Source organism: Micrasema longulum, unplaced genomic scaffold (assembly GCF_059751315.1).
Source record: "Micrasema longulum isolate JH-2025_06_02 unplaced genomic scaffold, ASM5975131v1 h1tg000148l, whole genome shotgun sequence".
In the NCBI taxonomy this organism is placed as follows: Eukaryota; Metazoa; Arthropoda; class Insecta; order Trichoptera; family Brachycentridae; genus Micrasema; species Micrasema longulum.
In genome coordinates this window covers 742,948-762,503 of record NW_028277354.1, presented here as the reverse complement: position 1 = coordinate 762,503, position 19,556 = coordinate 742,948, and the positions used below count along the sequence as shown (strand labels likewise).

Here is a 19,556-nt window from a genome sequence, read left to right as displayed (position 1 = left end):
CTGATGCTGCAAAAAAAATAAATTCATACAACCTTCGGTCAAAGAGGATTGGCCTATTTCTTGGTTAAAGTGTACACTCTACTTTTATTATCCATAAGAACGATTAGTAAGTACTCACAATATAGAACTACTATTAAGAAATGGATATTGGAGGTGGGCTGCACACGGATCGATGAGTGAATCAAGCCAAATAGGTAAAATGTGTGTACTGTTTGTGAAATTTGGTCTATAGGTCTTTATTAATTGGTGGCTAATATTTTTTATGATTATTTTAGTTTATTTTGCTTATTATTTTAATGATAATTAGGTGAATTAGATTAATTACGTTTGATTATTATTATTTTTATATTAACTTTGTTAAATAACTAATTTAAGGTATGTTTCACTTTTTGTAAAATGTTTCCCTCGGCACGGGATACCTCAGAGTGAAGGAACATTATTCTGTATAAAAAAATGAAAACCAAGATTGTAAAAGTATAAATAAATAAATTACTTGTACACAAACTGATTATCTTAATCCCCATAAAATTTATATTTTACCTGTTGTTTGTATCATGCTAGTTTTTTAAAATTATTGATGTATTTTATAATGTATAAATAATTTATTATATTCCTGATTAAGTAACAGTAGCTCTTGAAAATTTAATATGCATTTGTATATTACATGTATTAATAAATAAAAAATGTACCAAAAAATATTTTTTTAAACTTGAAAAAATAGCAGGTATGGCATGATAATTTGTTATATTTAAAATAATGTGTTTTAAACTTGATCAGAAGCATAATAAGTAAGGCATGATAGTTAGTTATATTTAACAATGTCTCTTTTAAACTTTCATAAATCATTAAAAAACCCTAAAAAGGCAGTTAATAACTCAAGTCCATTCAGAGGCATGTCAAAGCTCGAAGCATTTGTTAATACATTAAAAGGATTGAAAAACCTTCACAAACATAATATATACATGCATACACGTATACACTGTATACACCCACTTCAAACACGCTAAACTAATGAACAACGCAATCGCAGAACACTCCGGCGTAGATCCGAGAGATGTAGCTACTAAGTTATTCGACAAACTTGCACTGGCGTAGACCAACTTCAGACCGAGTCTGGTATACTCGATACCGCGCTAAAAGCTCGCGAAGCTTACGAAAGCTCGTAAATTAATACTACTTATTTTCGTTTGATTGGCTTCACCGGGGAAAGTTTTTATAATCATGTGATTGATTGTTATAATCGAGCCGGTGTCAAGATGATGTTTAAAAGTTTAGTGTGCTTTTTTGTATTTGTGGTTTGTGTAAAAATCAAAGGTGAGTTTTTAATTATAAAATTTTGATATAAATATAAACAAATAAAAATACCTTTGTTCTTTAAATACATAATGTTTCTGAGAAAATGAAATTTGCTGTAAATTTTCATTTAATTATTGAAACTGATAAACGTCTTTAATTATACAACAGAACTTTTGTTTTAATCATTATTTTTACTTTATTGTACTCAATATTTTTATATTTTTTATTTAAATAATTTATTTAAAATTTCGTACAAATTACACATGAACATTTTAATAACTGAATGTCTGATTGTTAAAACGCCTTTTGAATCAAACATAAAAGTATTGGAAAATGAACTATCTATTGTAATATATGTATAATTACAATACGAATCTTATGAATGGGTCTGCTTGACGCACAGTGTGCATAGCTATAAGTTTGGGAAATTTCATACGTAGAAATAAATAAATATATATATTTATAGAAAAAACATGGTTAAAAATGCAGTGAAAACAAAGTAAAAAATATTTTTTTTAAACGCAGTGAAATGCGAAGTAAAAACAGAATACACAGTTAGAAATATATTTAAAGTTGTAGTAAAAAAGTAAATGTATGTGTATTGCAAAAAGCATATTTAAAAAATAAAATATGTTTTTTGCTACACACATATTTAAATGTATTTAACATTGTAAAATACCGAGTAGAAAGACAAAAAAAAAACACAGTAAAGAATAAAGTAAAAGATGTAATGAAAAAAATATGTATATGTACATAGTAAACAAAACATATTTAAAAAAAAAAACAAACTTAAAACAAATAAAAAAGTCGCGAGGATCTTAAAAAAATATATCAGTTAAAAACTAAAAATATACGAGTATATTTACAATTCAAATTAAAACATATGTTGGCCATCTAACAGACACCATCAACCTCTCTTCTGCCACCAATTTTTCTGAGGAAAGTAGTCAGCAACCTCTTTAGCTTGTGGCTCTTGCAACTTTTCCATAGTTCTGGCATTATATTATATATCTTTTAGATATATGTATTTTTAATTTTATGGAGAAAGGGTATTTTTGCAATCACAGTGCACGAAGAATATTTTTACAATCAAACACTAGGTTTCTATAAATACATTCTTAATTGATTAGAACATTATTTTTTACAATCATTTGTCATTAAGGCTGTAGTTTGGTAAAACGCTCGCAAAATTAGGAAATCATACGATTTTGCTATTTTCAAGGCGCAATAATAAAAGAATAAAAAAATTAGATTGAAACAATATTTTAAAAGGTATTTCTGTTAAAAAATACACTTAAAAGTTTTATGTTACTAAAATATAATTACTTTCAGACCGGCAGATTACGCCATTTCGAATTTAAACCTAACTTCGGTATTTGGGATTTCAATAAAGACTAAGTATTGAATTAACATTTGTTTGATTTGTTTGATAAAATTTGAAGATAACCGAAAACGATAAAGGCAGGTCTGAAGGTCATGAAAACGTAAATAAGAAGTTGTTATAAATTAAATATTACAACCATTATTATCTTCTATTTTTTTAAAAAAGAGAATACAATTCTATAAAAAGGTTTTAACTAAAATATTTTAATAAATTTAATTTTCTTAAAGTATTACCTAAGGCATAATTTTATGTAGAAAAAAGGGAAAATGTCACAAAAATTAATGTGATTTAAAATGCTTGTATTTTTTTTTCAAAAACAAAAAAATTGTATTTTGTTTCGGCCACTTTCATGTTCAATGTCAAATCTTTAAATTATTGCAACAAATTTTAGTTCAATACTTAGTCTTTATTGAGATCCCAGATACCTAAGTCAAGTCTAGATAATTATATTTTAGTTACATAAAACTTTTAAGTATATTTTTTAACAGAAATACCCTTCAAAAATATTTTTTCTATCTAATTTTTGTTTTTTTATTAATGCGTGATTAAAAAAAAAACATTCGTTTTAAAATGGCGAAATCGTATGATTTCTAATTTTGGGAGCGTTTCACCAGACTACAGCCTTAACTCAAATAATTATATTTTTGATTTTTATTTTTTAACTGTTAAGTATCACTATTGCCCGTTGGCCAATTCAAGATTTCATCCCAAAATTTTCCCATTTTTTCACCAGCAACTAATTTTGCGCACAAAATATGTAAGTCAGCCATTTTCTTGGTCAACAATGTTTTGAGTATGTCCAAATGTCTGTAGATAGGCTGGGAGTTAAGATCTTAATTTGTTGCAACAGAGAGGGAAAATAATTTTGAGGAAGAAATATGGAAATAGACTTGACTTAGTTTCTAGGTAATTCTTTTTATCGCTCCGACGGTGTTTAATATTTGGAAGAGCGTATTATCCATGAGTATTTGTTATGGCAACCTTTGCTAATGCGCCTATATGTCTTTGTACAGCTTTTTGTCTGCGTTTTTCCTCCTTCAAGTAAGCATCAAAACGGTTTTCGAACTGGTTAACCGAAATGGAATGGACAACTAGACTTAGTAATTTATTCCAGTCTAAAACTACTCTGCTAGAAAGGAAGTTTTTCTTGGGATTGAGGTAGAATTGGGGACGATAGAGCTTTCAGTTATGACCCCGTAAATTTGTGTTGGGATTTAATTGATACATCTCATGCAGGGGGCAGTCATAGTAATTATTGAGTATCTTATAAGTTTTAATCAAGTTCCCTCTTTTCCGTCGTTCTTCCAATGATGTAAGTCGTATTGCTTTTAATCTACCATGGTAAGGCCTCCTTTTGAGTTGATTGGGAATTTTCGTGGCACATCTTCAGACTTTTTCCAATAGCTCGATGTCTTTAGTAAAGTAAGAACTCCATACTTAAAATTCCTATTCCAATAAAGGTCTTACATAGGCCTTTTTTGGGGTAATATTTTGTAACGTCCTTTTAATTAAAAAAATGTCTATTTGGCGATAGATGTGATCGATTTCCTTTTTTGGATTTCAGTTAATAAATTTCGTGATAATTTTTTTTTAACTTTATTATTTTTATATTGCTGCGCTACGTGTGTTGTTTTTTAATGATGTTTTTGTATTGTGTATTTTTATTGTGATGATGCAGTTCTGTTAGCAAGCAGCAAGGATGATTTGCAGCAAATAGTCTCTAGAATGTATGATGTATGCCTGGAGAGCGAATTGGCGATGAACGAAAGTAAGTCAAAAGTGGTGGTATTTGAAAGGGATATTGAGGTTACTGACTGCATAATAAATGTAAACAACGAATGTCTCGACCAAGTAGAAAAATTTGTGTATCTGGGAAGCATGTTTTCAAGAGATGGAAAAGTAGAAAAAGATGTTGAAAGAAGAGTGAATGCGGGCAACAACATGAACGATGAATGAACTACCGATAAAGTGCGCCAATTACATCAGCTTATTTCTCCATACAAATGTTTTTTTAGTACTTAAACATGCTTGCAGATTACTGATATGATATTATTTGAAGATTATTTATTTGGAAAGAACATTAATTCTGAAGGACTATTTTCCTTTGATAGCATACCGTTGACATAATTTGTATCACAAAGGACATGTGTGGCATTCAAAGTCACTGTTTTTGGCAGTATTCATTATAAAGCAATCGGCCAGTGCTCAGTGTTGACATTTCAATCATAATAAAAATATCTGCTGAATATCATTGTGGTATACATTAACAAAATTTTGTACACGTGTTGAATCAAGATAGTGAAGAGTAAAGCTGCGTTCATCGCAAAGTTATTAATATTTGTTGTTTGAGTTGATTTTTTGCATTTTTTTTTGCATTTATTTTCGCACCACAACAGGCCAGGAAGCCCAATTACAGTAGTAAATTACATCACGGAACACCCAGGCTTCAGAAAAATCACATTTTAATTTTTGTGTTCTCACCGGGAATCGAACCCGGAACCTTCCTTGCGTGAGTCAAGCGTCTTGACCACTACACCACGGAGGCCGCCTGAAACACTGAAAAATGGCCAATTATAACCACAGTGTTTGATTATGTCCAAATGCTTGCAGACTGGCTGGATTTCCTCCCTAGGGAGTTGTTCGTATTTAAATTTATTTCAACAGAGAGGGAAGAAGTTTTCGAGAAGGTAATATGGAAGCCTAGGCATTTACAGGGCCTATGACCTGTCATTGGCTGGTTTAAGTGGCCACTTTACACACTGTGTAACATTCACCATTCTGCCCATGTTTGAGCATCCACATTTCCTCAACTCTTCCATCTGTTGACTTTTTTGAAGTAAACGAGCCAGTCTGCAAGCATTTGGACATAATCAAACACTGTTGAATTACTACCTGGTAAAAGAAGAAGTATAAAAATCGGAAAATTGTTTCCAGGCGTTGCCTAGTAGGTGATTTGGTTCAGCCGGATGAATCTCACCTACGTGATAAAGGTTTCAGCTCGTTTACTTCAAAAAAGTCAACAGATGGAAGAGTTGAGGAAATGTGGATGCTCAAACATAGGCAGAATGGTGAATGTTACACAATGTGTAAAATGGCCACTTAAACCAGCCAATGACAGGTCATAAGCCCTGTAAATGCCTAGACTTCCATATTACCTTCTCGAAAACTTCTTCCCTCTCTGTTGAAATAAATTTAAATTATAACCACATTACTGATACTCGTATATTATATAAGTACAAATTAATGAACATTTTATGTAGATTATCTATGAATATTAGTCGGCCTCTTGTTGTAGTGGCCAGCGTATTTGCCTACCATACAAGAGTATTTAAAAAGGGTGTTTTCAAACCAGAATATTTTATAGTCCCTGGACTGGAACTTGAAACGTAAGATTGATCATCTTACCTTCATGTAATTAAATTGATCAAGATACGGTGCAATTTGTATACCAACGCAGTGCCCTATCCACCATTAGGTGCCGAAAGGGAATGATAAACACACTCTACCTACCTGTAGCAGATGATCGAGATACGCTGCATTTTATTTAACAATGCACCACTAGGTCCGGTCAAAGATTTTCTGTTGCTGATGATTGTAGTTTCCTAGACACAAATCATTTGGGAAATGGAAAAAAAATGTTTTGAAAATTTCGAAACAATTGATATTTTAGGTTAAAAAATTACTGTACCGGTATTTTAAGTCAACACTGCAAATAAAGTTTGTCATTAGATCCCACTGCCCTTGCAATAATAAATGTTCAATAAAATAACAAAAAAATATAATAATGTTATTCTGATTTATCCAAATATTTTAATTTTCGGCCCATTTTTAACGAGTTATAAAAAAATGAGAATCAAGTTGGGGTAGAGTGGGGTTTGAACCTCGGACCTCTGTTTAGTGCGTCCGAAACACTAGCCACGGTACCGCAACTTGATACATTTGTGGGAAAATACATAAAAATGTTTTCAATTTTAATATCAAAGAGTTGATATTTTTGGTATATTATTAGTACAGCCAGCAAATATGAAACGTGACTTACCCACCCCAAATAAAATCACATATATGATGCCCACATCATTTACAGCACAGGTTCTCAAACTTATTTCGCTCATCACTCAATTTGATTATTTTTAAACATGCCATATACTTTTTCTAAGTTCAAACATACATTTTAGAAGAGCCTTTTTAATACGAGCAATCAAAATGCATAATCATTCATATTTATTTTTTGTGTTTTTACTAAAATTAAAACAAGCGTTTTAAAACTTATCAGCTCTTAATGCAGCACGCACTGACAGTTTTTTTTTGTGTATAAATGGCATAAATTGCCTTAACCATCTATCTATCTATCTATATAGATAAACATGAATCGTCGTGTTGTGTCTCGCAAAAACTCGAAAATGGTTCGACAGATTTACGAGAGGTTTTTTGCAAAATTTTCTAATTCGCGTCCTCAAGGTTTACAAATAATAACATTCTTAAAAAAGTTAGAAGCAAATATGTGTTTTCATCGATTTTCCAGGGTTGCATTCGACTGAAATGCATTAATAAAAAAAATCGGAAGATATTGTTTTTTGCATAGAATTAAGAATAGTCCTGAAAGAGCGGAGCGTAGAATCATATTTGAATACATCGGACTGTGTCCAATAATTCCCCCACTCCGGCTTACTTTCGCCGCGCGTATTCGTGAAGTCGCCGGGTTATGTTGAAAAAAAATCATAACACAAATGTAAGGTAACAAAAAAGGAACCTGTTAATTTTTCTTAAATTTTATTGTGCACGCGGAAAAATTGATTGGCACAACATAGTAGATAAGTAAAGGGTCATTTAATAAGAGTAATAGAATTAATGAACTTTGAACTTAAAATATAAAACAAATTTTATTTGACATGAAACGGATATTTTTATATCATGTCAAATATTATTTGAAGTTTTTAAGATAATGTCGGTCAAACGTCCACCACAGAGTTGTTTAATTCGAGATTCAATTTTCATTAATTCTCTCATTAGAAGAAGGGTAAAAAAATTTACTACACTGGCAACATTAACGAAATTTCCATTTTGTTTTTTCGACAACCTGACAGATGGAAAAATAATTCAATTTTTAAGTAATTCATTTGTTATATACACATTCATTAGCTAATTACACATGAAATGTGATTGCATCCTGTTTCTTTAAAATCCTAGCAGTATTTCTTCACTTTAAAAGGACACAACAAGGCATAGTTAAATTCAAATCAGGAGTTGCGTTCTGAGCGACGTCTACAAAGAAACTAATGGGTCAAAACGTCAACCTACTCATTTATGAGTAGTTGAGTCGCCTTCTGTTTGATGTGCGTATGCGGTTTCTGGACTATTCTTAATTCAATGAGTTTTAACAAATTTTTAAACAACTTAATTGAATTAATGAACTTTGAACTTAAAATATAAAACTAATTTTATTTGACATAAAACTGATATTTTTATATCATCTTAAATAATATTTGTTGTTTTAAAGATAATGTCGTTCAAATGTCCCCCACGGCGTTGTTTAATCTGAGGTCTAATTTTCATTAATTATTTCATTAGATGAGCAAAGTAGGGTAAAAAAAATTCTACCCTGGCAACACTAACGAAACGACAGATGGAAAAATAATTCAATTTTTAACTAATGCATTTGTTATAGACACATTCATTTTCAAATTACAGATGAAATGTGATTGCATCCTGTTTTTTTAAGATCCTAGCAGTACTTCTAAACTTTAAAAGGACACAACACGGCATAGTTGAATTTCAAATCAGGAGTTGCGTACTGAGCGACGTCTACAATGAAACTAATTGGTCAAAACGCAAACCTACTCATTTATGAGTAGTTGAGTCGCCTTCTGTTTGATGTGCGTATGTGGTTTCTAGACTATTCTTAATTATATGGTTTTTTGTATTTTAAAAATGTTTTAATTTTAACGTTTACAAACTGCAATTATTTTTAATGGATACTGAATAGGTTTATTGCATTACAATGTCTTAATTTCAACTTATTTTTAGTAATGCCTTAATAATTTTAACTGACTTTTGTTACATTTTTGAAAAACGTATTATTTCACGAAATGCACCACTGTTTTAAAATAGACCAGAGTTTGACAGTTGCAAAACGAATTTTATATATCAAAACTATTAATTGATGTTTTGGAATTCAACCATAAACAAGTACTTAGGTACCTGTTTATGGTTGAATTTGAACAATTTTTAGTTTTAGAATTAAATCATACACTAGTATCTAGGTACCTTCTTATCAATGAAAAGTTTTTTTCCTTTTATACGGACAGTTTTTGCACTTTTTTACTACACAATCAGGCATTTTTCTTTTCAGTAATGATATTTGCACGATTTTGATTTGAGCACGACCAGGCCTCTTAGCCAATCACAAAAGAGATAAAACAAAAAACTAATCCTTATAACGAATAAATAAATAGCTCGAAAAATGCAAAAATAAATGACGTGTGTTCTTATTTACGAAAAAACGTTTGCTGAATCCTATAGCAGGCAAGCCAATGTTTAGGAATATGAATATTATTTGACTTAATGTTTTTAAATATTTATATATAGCCACATACCGACATTTCTATGTCTACCGGTTTCGAGACGTGCGTGACGAAGAAACGGGTACGTCTCGAAACCGATATAGAAACCGAAACGACATAGAAAAGCCGGTATGTGGTTATATTACAAATATTTAATAACTTTTATTAAAATGTTTGACAACAAATTTAATGCTTTAAATATTATTAAGAATTTTCTGTTTTTGAATTCAATCGTAAACAAGTACCTAGGTACCTACTTATCAATGAAAAGTCTTTTTCTTTTTGTACGGAGAGTTTTTGCACGTTTTTGCGACACAATCAGTCATTTTTTTATAAATTGTTTTTGGTTTCGAATTAAATGTCAAGGTCACGTCAAAACCTGACTGGTGGTTAAACAATGACTGAATTCGTGTCGGTCATGAGTTGAGTGTAATATTTTTAAATTAAATTCGTCTTGGGCAAGAGTTGAGTTTCATAATTTAATAAGGCTCAGGGTAAAACGTGGTCTGATTTTTCTTCATTAACACGTATTACCGTATTTTTTCCATAGACTATGGCACTAGAGTAGTGATTTTTGCACTTTTTTGATTTGATCATGACAAGGCCTCTTAGCCAATCACATGAGGAGATAAAACAAAAAACTTACGCTTATTAAAAATATGTTAACATCTCTAAAAAGTCCAAAAATAAATAACGGGTGTAATTTATTATAAAAAAAATGTTTGTTTAACCAGCTATTAGCAGGCAAGCCAACGTTCGGGCAGGACAACGTCTGTCTGGTCCACTAGTATGTTATTAAAAACAGGTGTATATAAATACGTAATGATTATGATAAATTTGCATAACTATAACAATGGTAACTATTGAATACTTAAAATAATATAGGGATACATATGAAAAATGAAAATATTTTCAAACATAGTGTACAAGTTTGGGGTTTGTCAAAGGGAAGAGACCATAACAGGAAACTGCTGCAAGACATTGCATAGATGTATATAGTACTATTAACCATGTTGTCTATATACTTTTCAAAATTTATTTTTATAATTTTTATTTTTTTGTATTCTTTAATAATATGCATGCTTTCACTTTTTGTTTTGTTGTATCCCAACTCAAAACAAGGCTCTTGGCCTCATAGAGTTAAGAAAACGTTATAAATTTACATAATATGTATCTTTATTAGAATAAATACATAAATAAATAAAGAGAACAATATTAAAAATTGTACTGCCATGTACATAGAACATAAATATCAAGAAAAAATATTTTAATAATTGATGAAATTGCATACACATAAGCAACCAAAAATAAAAAAATATATATTTCATAATTATGAAAAAGAAAAAAAAAAATCTAATTTTAAACGTGGAGAAAAATTTTAAAATTATATTGCGAGAAAAAAAAATCAAACTCGTTTTATAACCATCAAGTCCAGAACCAGCCTTATCTTCATACTTATTACCATATCTGTGGAGCCTAGAGATAGGCAAATGCATGTGATAGTTGGTCCTAGAACTTGCAGAACAAAAAAGAGATCTGCGGCGAGTATGTCGACCCGGTATACGGAAACACACCAACTCCAGCAGGAATGAGATAAACATGCAATTACTCGTTCAAATCATGTGACCGAATTCGGACTGAGCAAGTTGGAACAAGCACCAATAGTCATGTTGCTTTGTTTAACAAAAAACTTGTTAGAACTTGTTTGCTACAAACATGCCACACGGGTTAAGAAAGCCGTGATAAATAAAACGAAAATAGGGTAGCAAAAAGAACTAAATAAACTTTAATTTGAAATACCAGGAAAACATAATTATTCTCCTTTTTTAAATCAGTCTTCGCCTCCCTGGACTGTCTCAACGTCCCCTAATTTTCTCTGGGGCTTCTACGCTCCCCTGAAGGCCCCAAGCGCCTATAGGGTGGCGTTATCGCCCACTTTGAGAATGGCTGGTCTACACGATATAGGTAATTTACGTGAGAAAAATAAGGCTCTAATCTCGGGGGTAAGGTTTGGGGGAAGCACACCAAAGATACAAAGACAGGTAAAATATCCGTGAAATCAAAATAAACAAACAAGATTAAAGATTATCCTTATACACTATCATCTTGCTCCTCCATGGTGTTATGACTAAGATGCTTGACTTACGCGCGGAAGGTTCTGGTTTCGATTTTCGGTGAGAACACAAAACACAAATGTGACTTTTCTCTAGTCTGGGTGTTCTGTGTTGTTTTTCATCACTGTGTATTGGCCTTCTGGCTTGTTGTGGAGTCAAAAAAATAAAGAGATTACTTTTAATAAAACGAAACAAAAATATTTCAGAGAATAGTAAACATTTTTCGCAATAGAAAAAGAAAAGCAATAATTGAACTTACGTTGTTACGCACAAGTGATAACAAAAACCTGCCAATGCCAGCAACTAACCTTTTTCTTTGTTTTTTGATGATGCATAAGTTTTAGTTTTTTATGTTTTAATTTTGTAAATGTAGGTGAGGTTTAGCATGGGCCGCCTTTGGTAAGCTCTCATATATTCTAAAATCTCAAAAAAATTTACATTATTTAAAGAAGAAACTTTTTGATGCTTGTGTTCTCCCTGTACTGACATATGGCTGTGAAACTTTTGTGCTCACGAAAAAAAGTTTTACACACACAGAGAGCCATGGAAAGGAGAATGCTGGGTATTTTGTTGAGGGACAGAAAAACCAATACATGGATTAGAGCGAGAACAAAGGTCACCGATGTGGCCCACAAGGCTGCCAACCAGAAATAGAGCTGGGCTGGTCATATAGCCAGAACCATTGACTCTAGATGGACTAAAAACGTCTTAGAATGGTGACCCAGAACGGGTAGAAGAAGTGTCGGCAGGCTTCGGACAAGGTGGTCTGATGACATAAGACGGGTAGCAGGAAGTGGTTGGATGCGGTTGGCTCAGGATAGGGAAATATGGAGACTAAAGGGGGAGGCCTATGTTCAACATTGGACAAGAGACGGCTGATGATGATGATGATGATGATGATGATGTTTTCTTATAATAAATTTAAATTTAGTAATTTTATTACTTGTTCATTTCAAATTATATTTATATATTTTTTCGCCAACGTATTATGGCTTTTTGGGCTGTGCCCGTGCTAAGCCATAATAATGATCAACAAAATACAAAGTCAATTAAAAATATATATATATATATCTTATGATATAATGTATTTAAGAAAAATGTTTACAATTGGTTGCTGCACATCGATAGGGACGAGGTTGTCAATTTTTTTTAAGTTTGAAATTAGCAATTAGGAAAAATTGACATTTTTATGTTTTTTTTCATTATGTATTTTTGTATTATGTAATTTGGTACTCACTCTTGCTTGGCATATTATTTATTAGTTTTTTTTTTTATTTTTTTTTTATTTTCTTTTATTCAGGAAACATACAGTACAGTTACAAAGTTTAATATTTTACACAATTGGACTTAATTCTAATGGACCAGTGAAGTTTCCATATTAAAAAGCAATTAAATGTAATGTTAATTATGAAAGTATAAAAAAGAGAAGGAAAAAGAAAACATAAATGAAAGTTGTTTAAAAATTTAAATTTAAGTGAAAAAAAAAAATATTTTAAGGTTTGTAGTTTGTAGTGAGTATTTACAAATGGAAATAATATTAAAAATGAAGAAAACTTGTAAGAGTAATTAAGAATTAAGAATGGAAATAAAGAATGAAAAACATACTCAGATGTAAAAATAAAATAAAATAGTAATAACATTTTTTTTTAAAAAAGGAAAAACATAAACACATATTTATTTTAAGGGATTCAAAGAAACGATGAGAAGAATCTTTAAGTGAAATATAAGACAGTAAATTTAAATTTAGGTCAATTTAAAAAACATCTTCAAAATTAATGACACATTATAGTAAGAGCAGCAATATATTGATTTTATTAACATATATAATATAAGTAATTAAAAGTAGTTTAAAAGTATAACAAGTATAAAAACATGCCAATGGCAGCAGAGAAAAAAGAAAAAATAAAGAAGGAATAACAAGTATGGCAAGTAATCATTTAAAATTTGAAAAAGCAATATAAGGAGAAGATTTTAAACCTTTTTATTTCTTACTATAGTATAGAGTGAGTTTCTAGAAACCATATCTCAATTATAATTTCAATTATGTTTTTATGTACATATATATACATACATATTTTTATTTTTATTGATTTCAATGATACTTTTCTTTTGTATATTTGATTACGTATGAATCTAAATTTGTAATTTTTTAATATTTTTATTTGTATCTGTTTTTTTTTTACATTATATTCTTTGGAATTTTATTATTTATTACTTTTACCTTGTTTTTCTAGCTTGTTATTCTATTGCATCACATGTCATTATAATTTAATCGAATTAATTTTACTATTTTTTTTATCGTAAATTTATAAAATTTAAAAAAAAAATCCAAATACATGAAATAACATGAAATAATTTGGTGATAATAATTACTAGGGACGAGAAGACTCAAAAAGATATTGAAAGAAAGGTAAGTACCGGGAACAGAGTAAACGCTGCATTTCAATCAACCTGGGAAAATCTTTTTTTTCCGCAGGAGGTAAATTAAGCAGTTCACAATGGAGTTCTGATGCCGATTGTTATGTTTGGGAGCAATGTATGAATTGGAAAAACAAGAATGAAAGAAGCATAAATGCTGTTGAAATGCAATCTCTCAGGCGAATGTGTGTAAAACTGTGTATGATTTGTAAGCCTAAGACAAACATTATCGACAAAACCAAGAGAGGAGTTCTGCGTTGGTGTGGACATGTAGAGCAAATGGACAGCAAAAGGATGGCTAAAAGGATTTACGATGCGAATGGTGATGGATTCAGAAAACGACTAAGACAGAAAGACACGGTGTGACCGAATTCAACAAATTCTTGTAGATGAACATGTCAAATGGCAAAATAATAATGGTGGGTTCATGAGATTTATTAATACACAATAGGAGCCAGGTCTGTATACAAATACAGCATTGAGTGGCATTCTATCCTCTGCCTACCACCACTAGGATTGGCGTGATGGTTTGTTTACTTGTTAGTTTGATGATCAGAAAATTCAATCACTTGAATTACCATACTACAATAAATTCGTCAAATTACTTAATTTTAAAGATTTTTTTTTTTTATAGTATAAGCAAAACTGAAAGGAAGACCATTGTTCTTTAAAATAGTCTTTGGGTATGTGAAGGAAGAACTATCACTTTTTACAGTCGTTTACACTGTTTATCACTCTTTAGAGACACGAAAAAATGCGATTAATTATTTTGTATAATTTTGAAATTCTTCTCTGAGTAGATAATGTATCAGGAAAAAATGAAAAATTAATATCATGCATATGTAACTGCATGTACTTATCTCAGTAAATGTCTTTTATTGTTCTGACAAAAATAACTGAACAATCAGTGTTTTAAAAGTTTGGTTAGTATCATCAACAGGCAATTTAATAACTCAAGGCACTTGTATTTTTCAGGCCTGCTAGGCGTGAAAACGAGCTTTCAGATCATCCCCAGTGTAGTAAAGAGGGGTGGCTACGCTACCCTAAGGTGTTACTACGAGCTTCAGGGGGCGCCCTTGTATACCGTCAAGTGGTACAGGGGGACTCACGAGATATACAGGTTCGCTCCGGCTGACACCCCCAGGAAGAAAGGCTTTGAGATTCCCGGGATTCACGTTGACGTAATAAAATCATTATAACCTTAACACCTGAGGCCACAATTTAGAGAAAATGTAAAATAAAGAGGAAAATCGCAAATATTTGATCATACATATTTGGGATTTTGTGATTTACCAAAATATTTCAATTTCGGAAGCTATTTTTATCAAGTTGCAAATATTTAAATTTATGTGTAAATAATAATTCAAGCAGTGATAGACCATAGTTTGAACCGCAGTCCTCTGATCTGCTAGCCCGCGACATTAGCTACAAAACCACAACCTTGTTTGATTTTAATTTCTACAAATTTTCCTTTTTTGTTTTCAAAATTTGCGTTTTTATTTATGTGATAACATATTGTATAATAATATGTAAATGTATGTAATATATTTTTTTCCTTACGAGATTCAAAAATGTTATATTTTCTAGTATTTAAGGTTCGAATGTTTATTGATATTTTAGCTTTCTGATGAGAATTATGTTTTAACGCCACAAAAAATAGCGATTGTATAGAATATAGTTAAGTATGTAATCAAAACATCAAAAATAAAAATGTCTAATATTTTATCCATGATGAGGACGCTCTTCAGTCTCATTAGATTGTTGGGTTACGGTCCTGTGGCTAGTGTCTCGGACTTGCGTATCAAAGGTCCGTGGTTGGAATCCCACTCTACCCCAACTTGATTCCCATTTTCTAATCGTGAGTTATTTACAACTTGTTGAAAATGGCCCTCGAAATGAAATATTTGGGAACGAAAATATTTCTCAAATAAAAAAAGATTAAGAAACGTCCTCAAAATGTAGCAAAAACTGTGTTTCAGTTAGTTATAGAGATGGGAGTTTCAGTTATTTAAACAAAGTAGCAGTAACAGTTACCGTTTCACAAATAAAACTATTTTGTGAGACTACTTACAAATAACGGTTCAGCGTTGTCGAAAAATCTGGATCTGGTACAAGCAACTACTGAAACAGTTTCATATAACAAGACTAATATTTTGTTTTTCATGGGAGGAGAGGCGGCCACGATTTTGCCCGCGCACCTTTAAAACTTAATTTGACCGTTTTTTTAAACAAGTACTAGTTTAACCCTTATACTGCTAAACAACGATATATCGTTGTTGTTAATCCCTATCATAAAGTTCTAACTAGACTGATGCTGACGTCATAATCCCCAAAAGGGTAAATGAATTCGGGAACTGCTTGTTGCACTTAACCGTCAGTGGTATAAAACATTTTCAAAACATACAAATGACTTATTCGACGGGTTATTATTTAGTTTCGTACCTATTTCAGGCCTACGGAAAATTTGATACAAAAAATATTTTTTTACGCGCAGTAAAAATTTAAGCATTAAATTGTACAGCAAAGTTTCTTGAAAATGAATAAAAAATAATTAAAAATAGTTTAATGAAAACGAACAACTTTGAACGACGTCACTTGTTCATATGAATCAACCAATGATAAGAGGGTTGTTTAAGATTTCCGGTTTGCTAATCGTCAATAAACCAATTAACAGAACTAACCGAGAAGAAGCGGAAGAGACCTTGCGACGTCACACGCGGATTAATGTCAGAAATACAAAACTTTAAAAGATCGTAGCGCTGAAAATACGATACATAAAAATTGAAAAAAAAAGGTTCGTATATTAACAATTTATTTTTTTAAACCACTAAACATCCTCATTATAAATTTACTTGTGATGTTTAAATTCACAGTGCTTTAAAGAAAAGAGAAACGACTAAACACAGGAAACTTCTAGCTAATCGGGACCTGAAACAGTGATTTTTTTTACATTCCAGAAACGGTGAAATAAAGAATAAATCAATGTTAATAGTAAGATTTTTTATCACTTATATGACATCTGAGGAAAATAATTATATTCGGTGTTTTCCCCGCTATTAAATCCGATTCAGTGATTACGAAAATATTGATGTACTTCCGTAATGAATAACTAATTGTATACTTTACCTTTAATATAAAAATTCTTATCTAGTGAGGTCCCTATATCACCGGAAAACCCCATAATTAAGAATATAAACAAATAAGTAAAGAGCCATAAAACATAAAAATAATTCACCATGGAACCTAATGATTGTCAATTAGGAGGTTTGAATATTAAAAAAATCATTTGTTAATTTATTATAATGGGTACCCACAGGAATGGGAAATCAAAATGTTTTAGCTGTTCATTAGGTAGTAAATATTACTCTACTAACAAAACGTAATTATTACTATACAAACTCTATTCTACAAACTATTCTACAAAGAAAACGTAAATGAGGTATATCAGCTCGATATTGATCCAAAAATACTTCAGAAAAAGCTTCTTTGATTTCGTGCTCTTCGTAAGAGTCATATTATAAATTATTATCACTATCACTTAAAAAAATATCATTATTGTCTAATTCACTTTCGGAATAGGTTCAGCTGCTAAGCCTATGAGTTTCTCGGCGAGATACTATTATTTCTTTATCACTTTTACTATCCGTTATCATTTTGAATGATATATGTTGTAAATTTATTCATAATAAAAAGGACGCTTTGCAGAGTTAAATTGTTAGTTAAAGTAACAAAGTAAGATTAAAAATATATATAAATGTAAAAAATATGTAATTTACCTCAGCTGTTTGTAATTTCGGCAACTGTTGTCTATCTCGCTCAATCCATTATGCGTGAACTAGCTATTAGTGAAACGGAATAATTTTTTTAGAAGAGATATCAATTTGTGAGACAGTTGTACAAAAACATTATTTTTTTAAATTAAAATTGTATTATAACAACTACCAAGAAATAATATCACTTAGTACATTTACCGGTTTACAAATTTCAAGATATATTTTACTCAATTTTTGTTTAGCATGCATTTATGGAAGTGGTAGGTTTGATAATATATAACAGAGCACTTTGCCCCGCAATCAACAAAAAAACTATCATAATTATTTCGTTTCAATAATAACAATGCGCCTTGAGATTGCAGTACGAGATCAGTTTTGTTTGTTTTTATTTTCAATTTAGAAATGGTTTACAACCGCTGTACGAAAATTGTCTATTTGCGGCACGAATTTTCTATCTTGCTCACTCCATTGGGTTTGAACTAGATATTTATGAAATGGAAGATTTTTCTTGGAATTGCTATTAATTGATAAAACAGTAGTGTGTTTGGAAAACAACGTATTGGATAAAATATTTTTGAAATGTATAAATAAGAGGATTTCTGATTAGATTCTTGAAAAACTGCGTAGCAGCGTAAGGGTTAAAAAAACGAATCTGTGTAATTTGAGAATTACTGAAAGTGTTTCAACTGCTTCGGAAGGATAACTGTTAAAAAACAGTGTAAATTATTTCATCATATCTAGTTTTAGTAGTACGTAAAGTACGTTATATGTTTTGCCGTTTATCTATCTAGTTAGATTAAGATAATGCTAATGTATCCACTGTATTCTTTCAGCTTTCTTTGTCTAATGAAACTCAGGTTATGTTGAGGGAATTGGAATTTAATATGTCGGGAAACTACAGCTGTGAAGTGTCAGCTGATGCTCCTTCTTTCTCTACGTCTACTAAAACTGGTCATCTTGAAGTTGTAGGTAAAAAGCTTTATGTATATTTTAAAACGCAGAGGAGACGTACCGAATAAGAATTTGCTCTGGGAAAAAAATATTATTAATTATAATCAAATCGTTTATAGAGTGTATTCTACATTTAAATCATTAGGAATATAGTTATGTTCTATAAAATATCATCTAAGTATTTGAAAAGAGATATGAAAGTCACCATTTTAAACAAAAAATAAAACAATAGACAAAACGTAATTTCGAAAAAATGGGGCACTCAGATTTTTTAATTTTGCATCCAAAAATAACATAACACGAAATCAATATTATCAGCCCCTGATCACTCAATATGGCACAAATGATGGCTGGCTTTGTACTGGATTAACTTTTTGCCTTTAATTTCGCGTTTTTTTATGTCCATTTTCTTTTGCAAGCCTTCCAGTTCTGTTGTATAAGGACTCAAGAACTCTTTTTTCATTTGGAAAATATAAATAAGTTTTGTTCTATTAGAATTTTTTATTAAAAACCATGTTCCTAACTCATACTGGGGTCGCCTAGATATTCCATAATAGGAATACGATCAGTACAAATAAATATATTCATCGAAAAAAAACTACTCTAAGACATTGTGAAAACATCCAATTTTGAATATAATATTTTCGATCAATAAAAAAAGATTTATAATTTTGAAGAAAAAAATAATAAAGTAAAATATGTAAATATCAAATCGGAAAGGTACAAAATCGTAATTACTGTCTCTGACACGTATGGCATGTCTGGCATTCGGGCATGCACTAACATGTTTTGTCGGTTGGGTTGGTGAGAACATGGGTTCGCTGGGTTAAGAGGATGTTTTTGCTTTGTTTTTAAAGAACACCGTCATGTCATATTAGAAACGTATACCATATACCTTTTTTTAAACTTTTGGTGCTCATTTTTAAATTAAGAATAAAACAGACACAACATATGTTTACATCCAATGTATAGTGAAATTGACGATGTATCATACAAATTATTCCATTTAAAAATAAAATAAAAATATTATGGTACCTATATAGTACTTGTAACTGGTTTA

General features: G+C 30.8%; 1 protein-coding gene across 1 annotated transcript in view; it reads left to right on the top strand.

Annotated features, from left to right (window-relative positions):
* Positions 1–1,064: 1,064 nt before the first annotated feature.
* Positions 1,065–19,556, top strand: part of LOC148284114 (uncharacterized) — a 43,275-nt gene continuing 24,783 nt past the window's right edge. Inside the window, exons 1-3 of the mRNA XM_088242660.1 lie at positions 1,065–1,314; positions 14,748–14,953; positions 18,379–18,514. Coding sequence (XP_088098786.1) covers positions 1,257–1,314; positions 14,748–14,953; positions 18,379–18,514 — 400 coding nt within the window. The 5' untranslated portion in view covers positions 1,065–1,256. The remainder of the gene's footprint in view (positions 1,315–14,747; positions 14,954–18,378; positions 18,515–19,556) is intronic.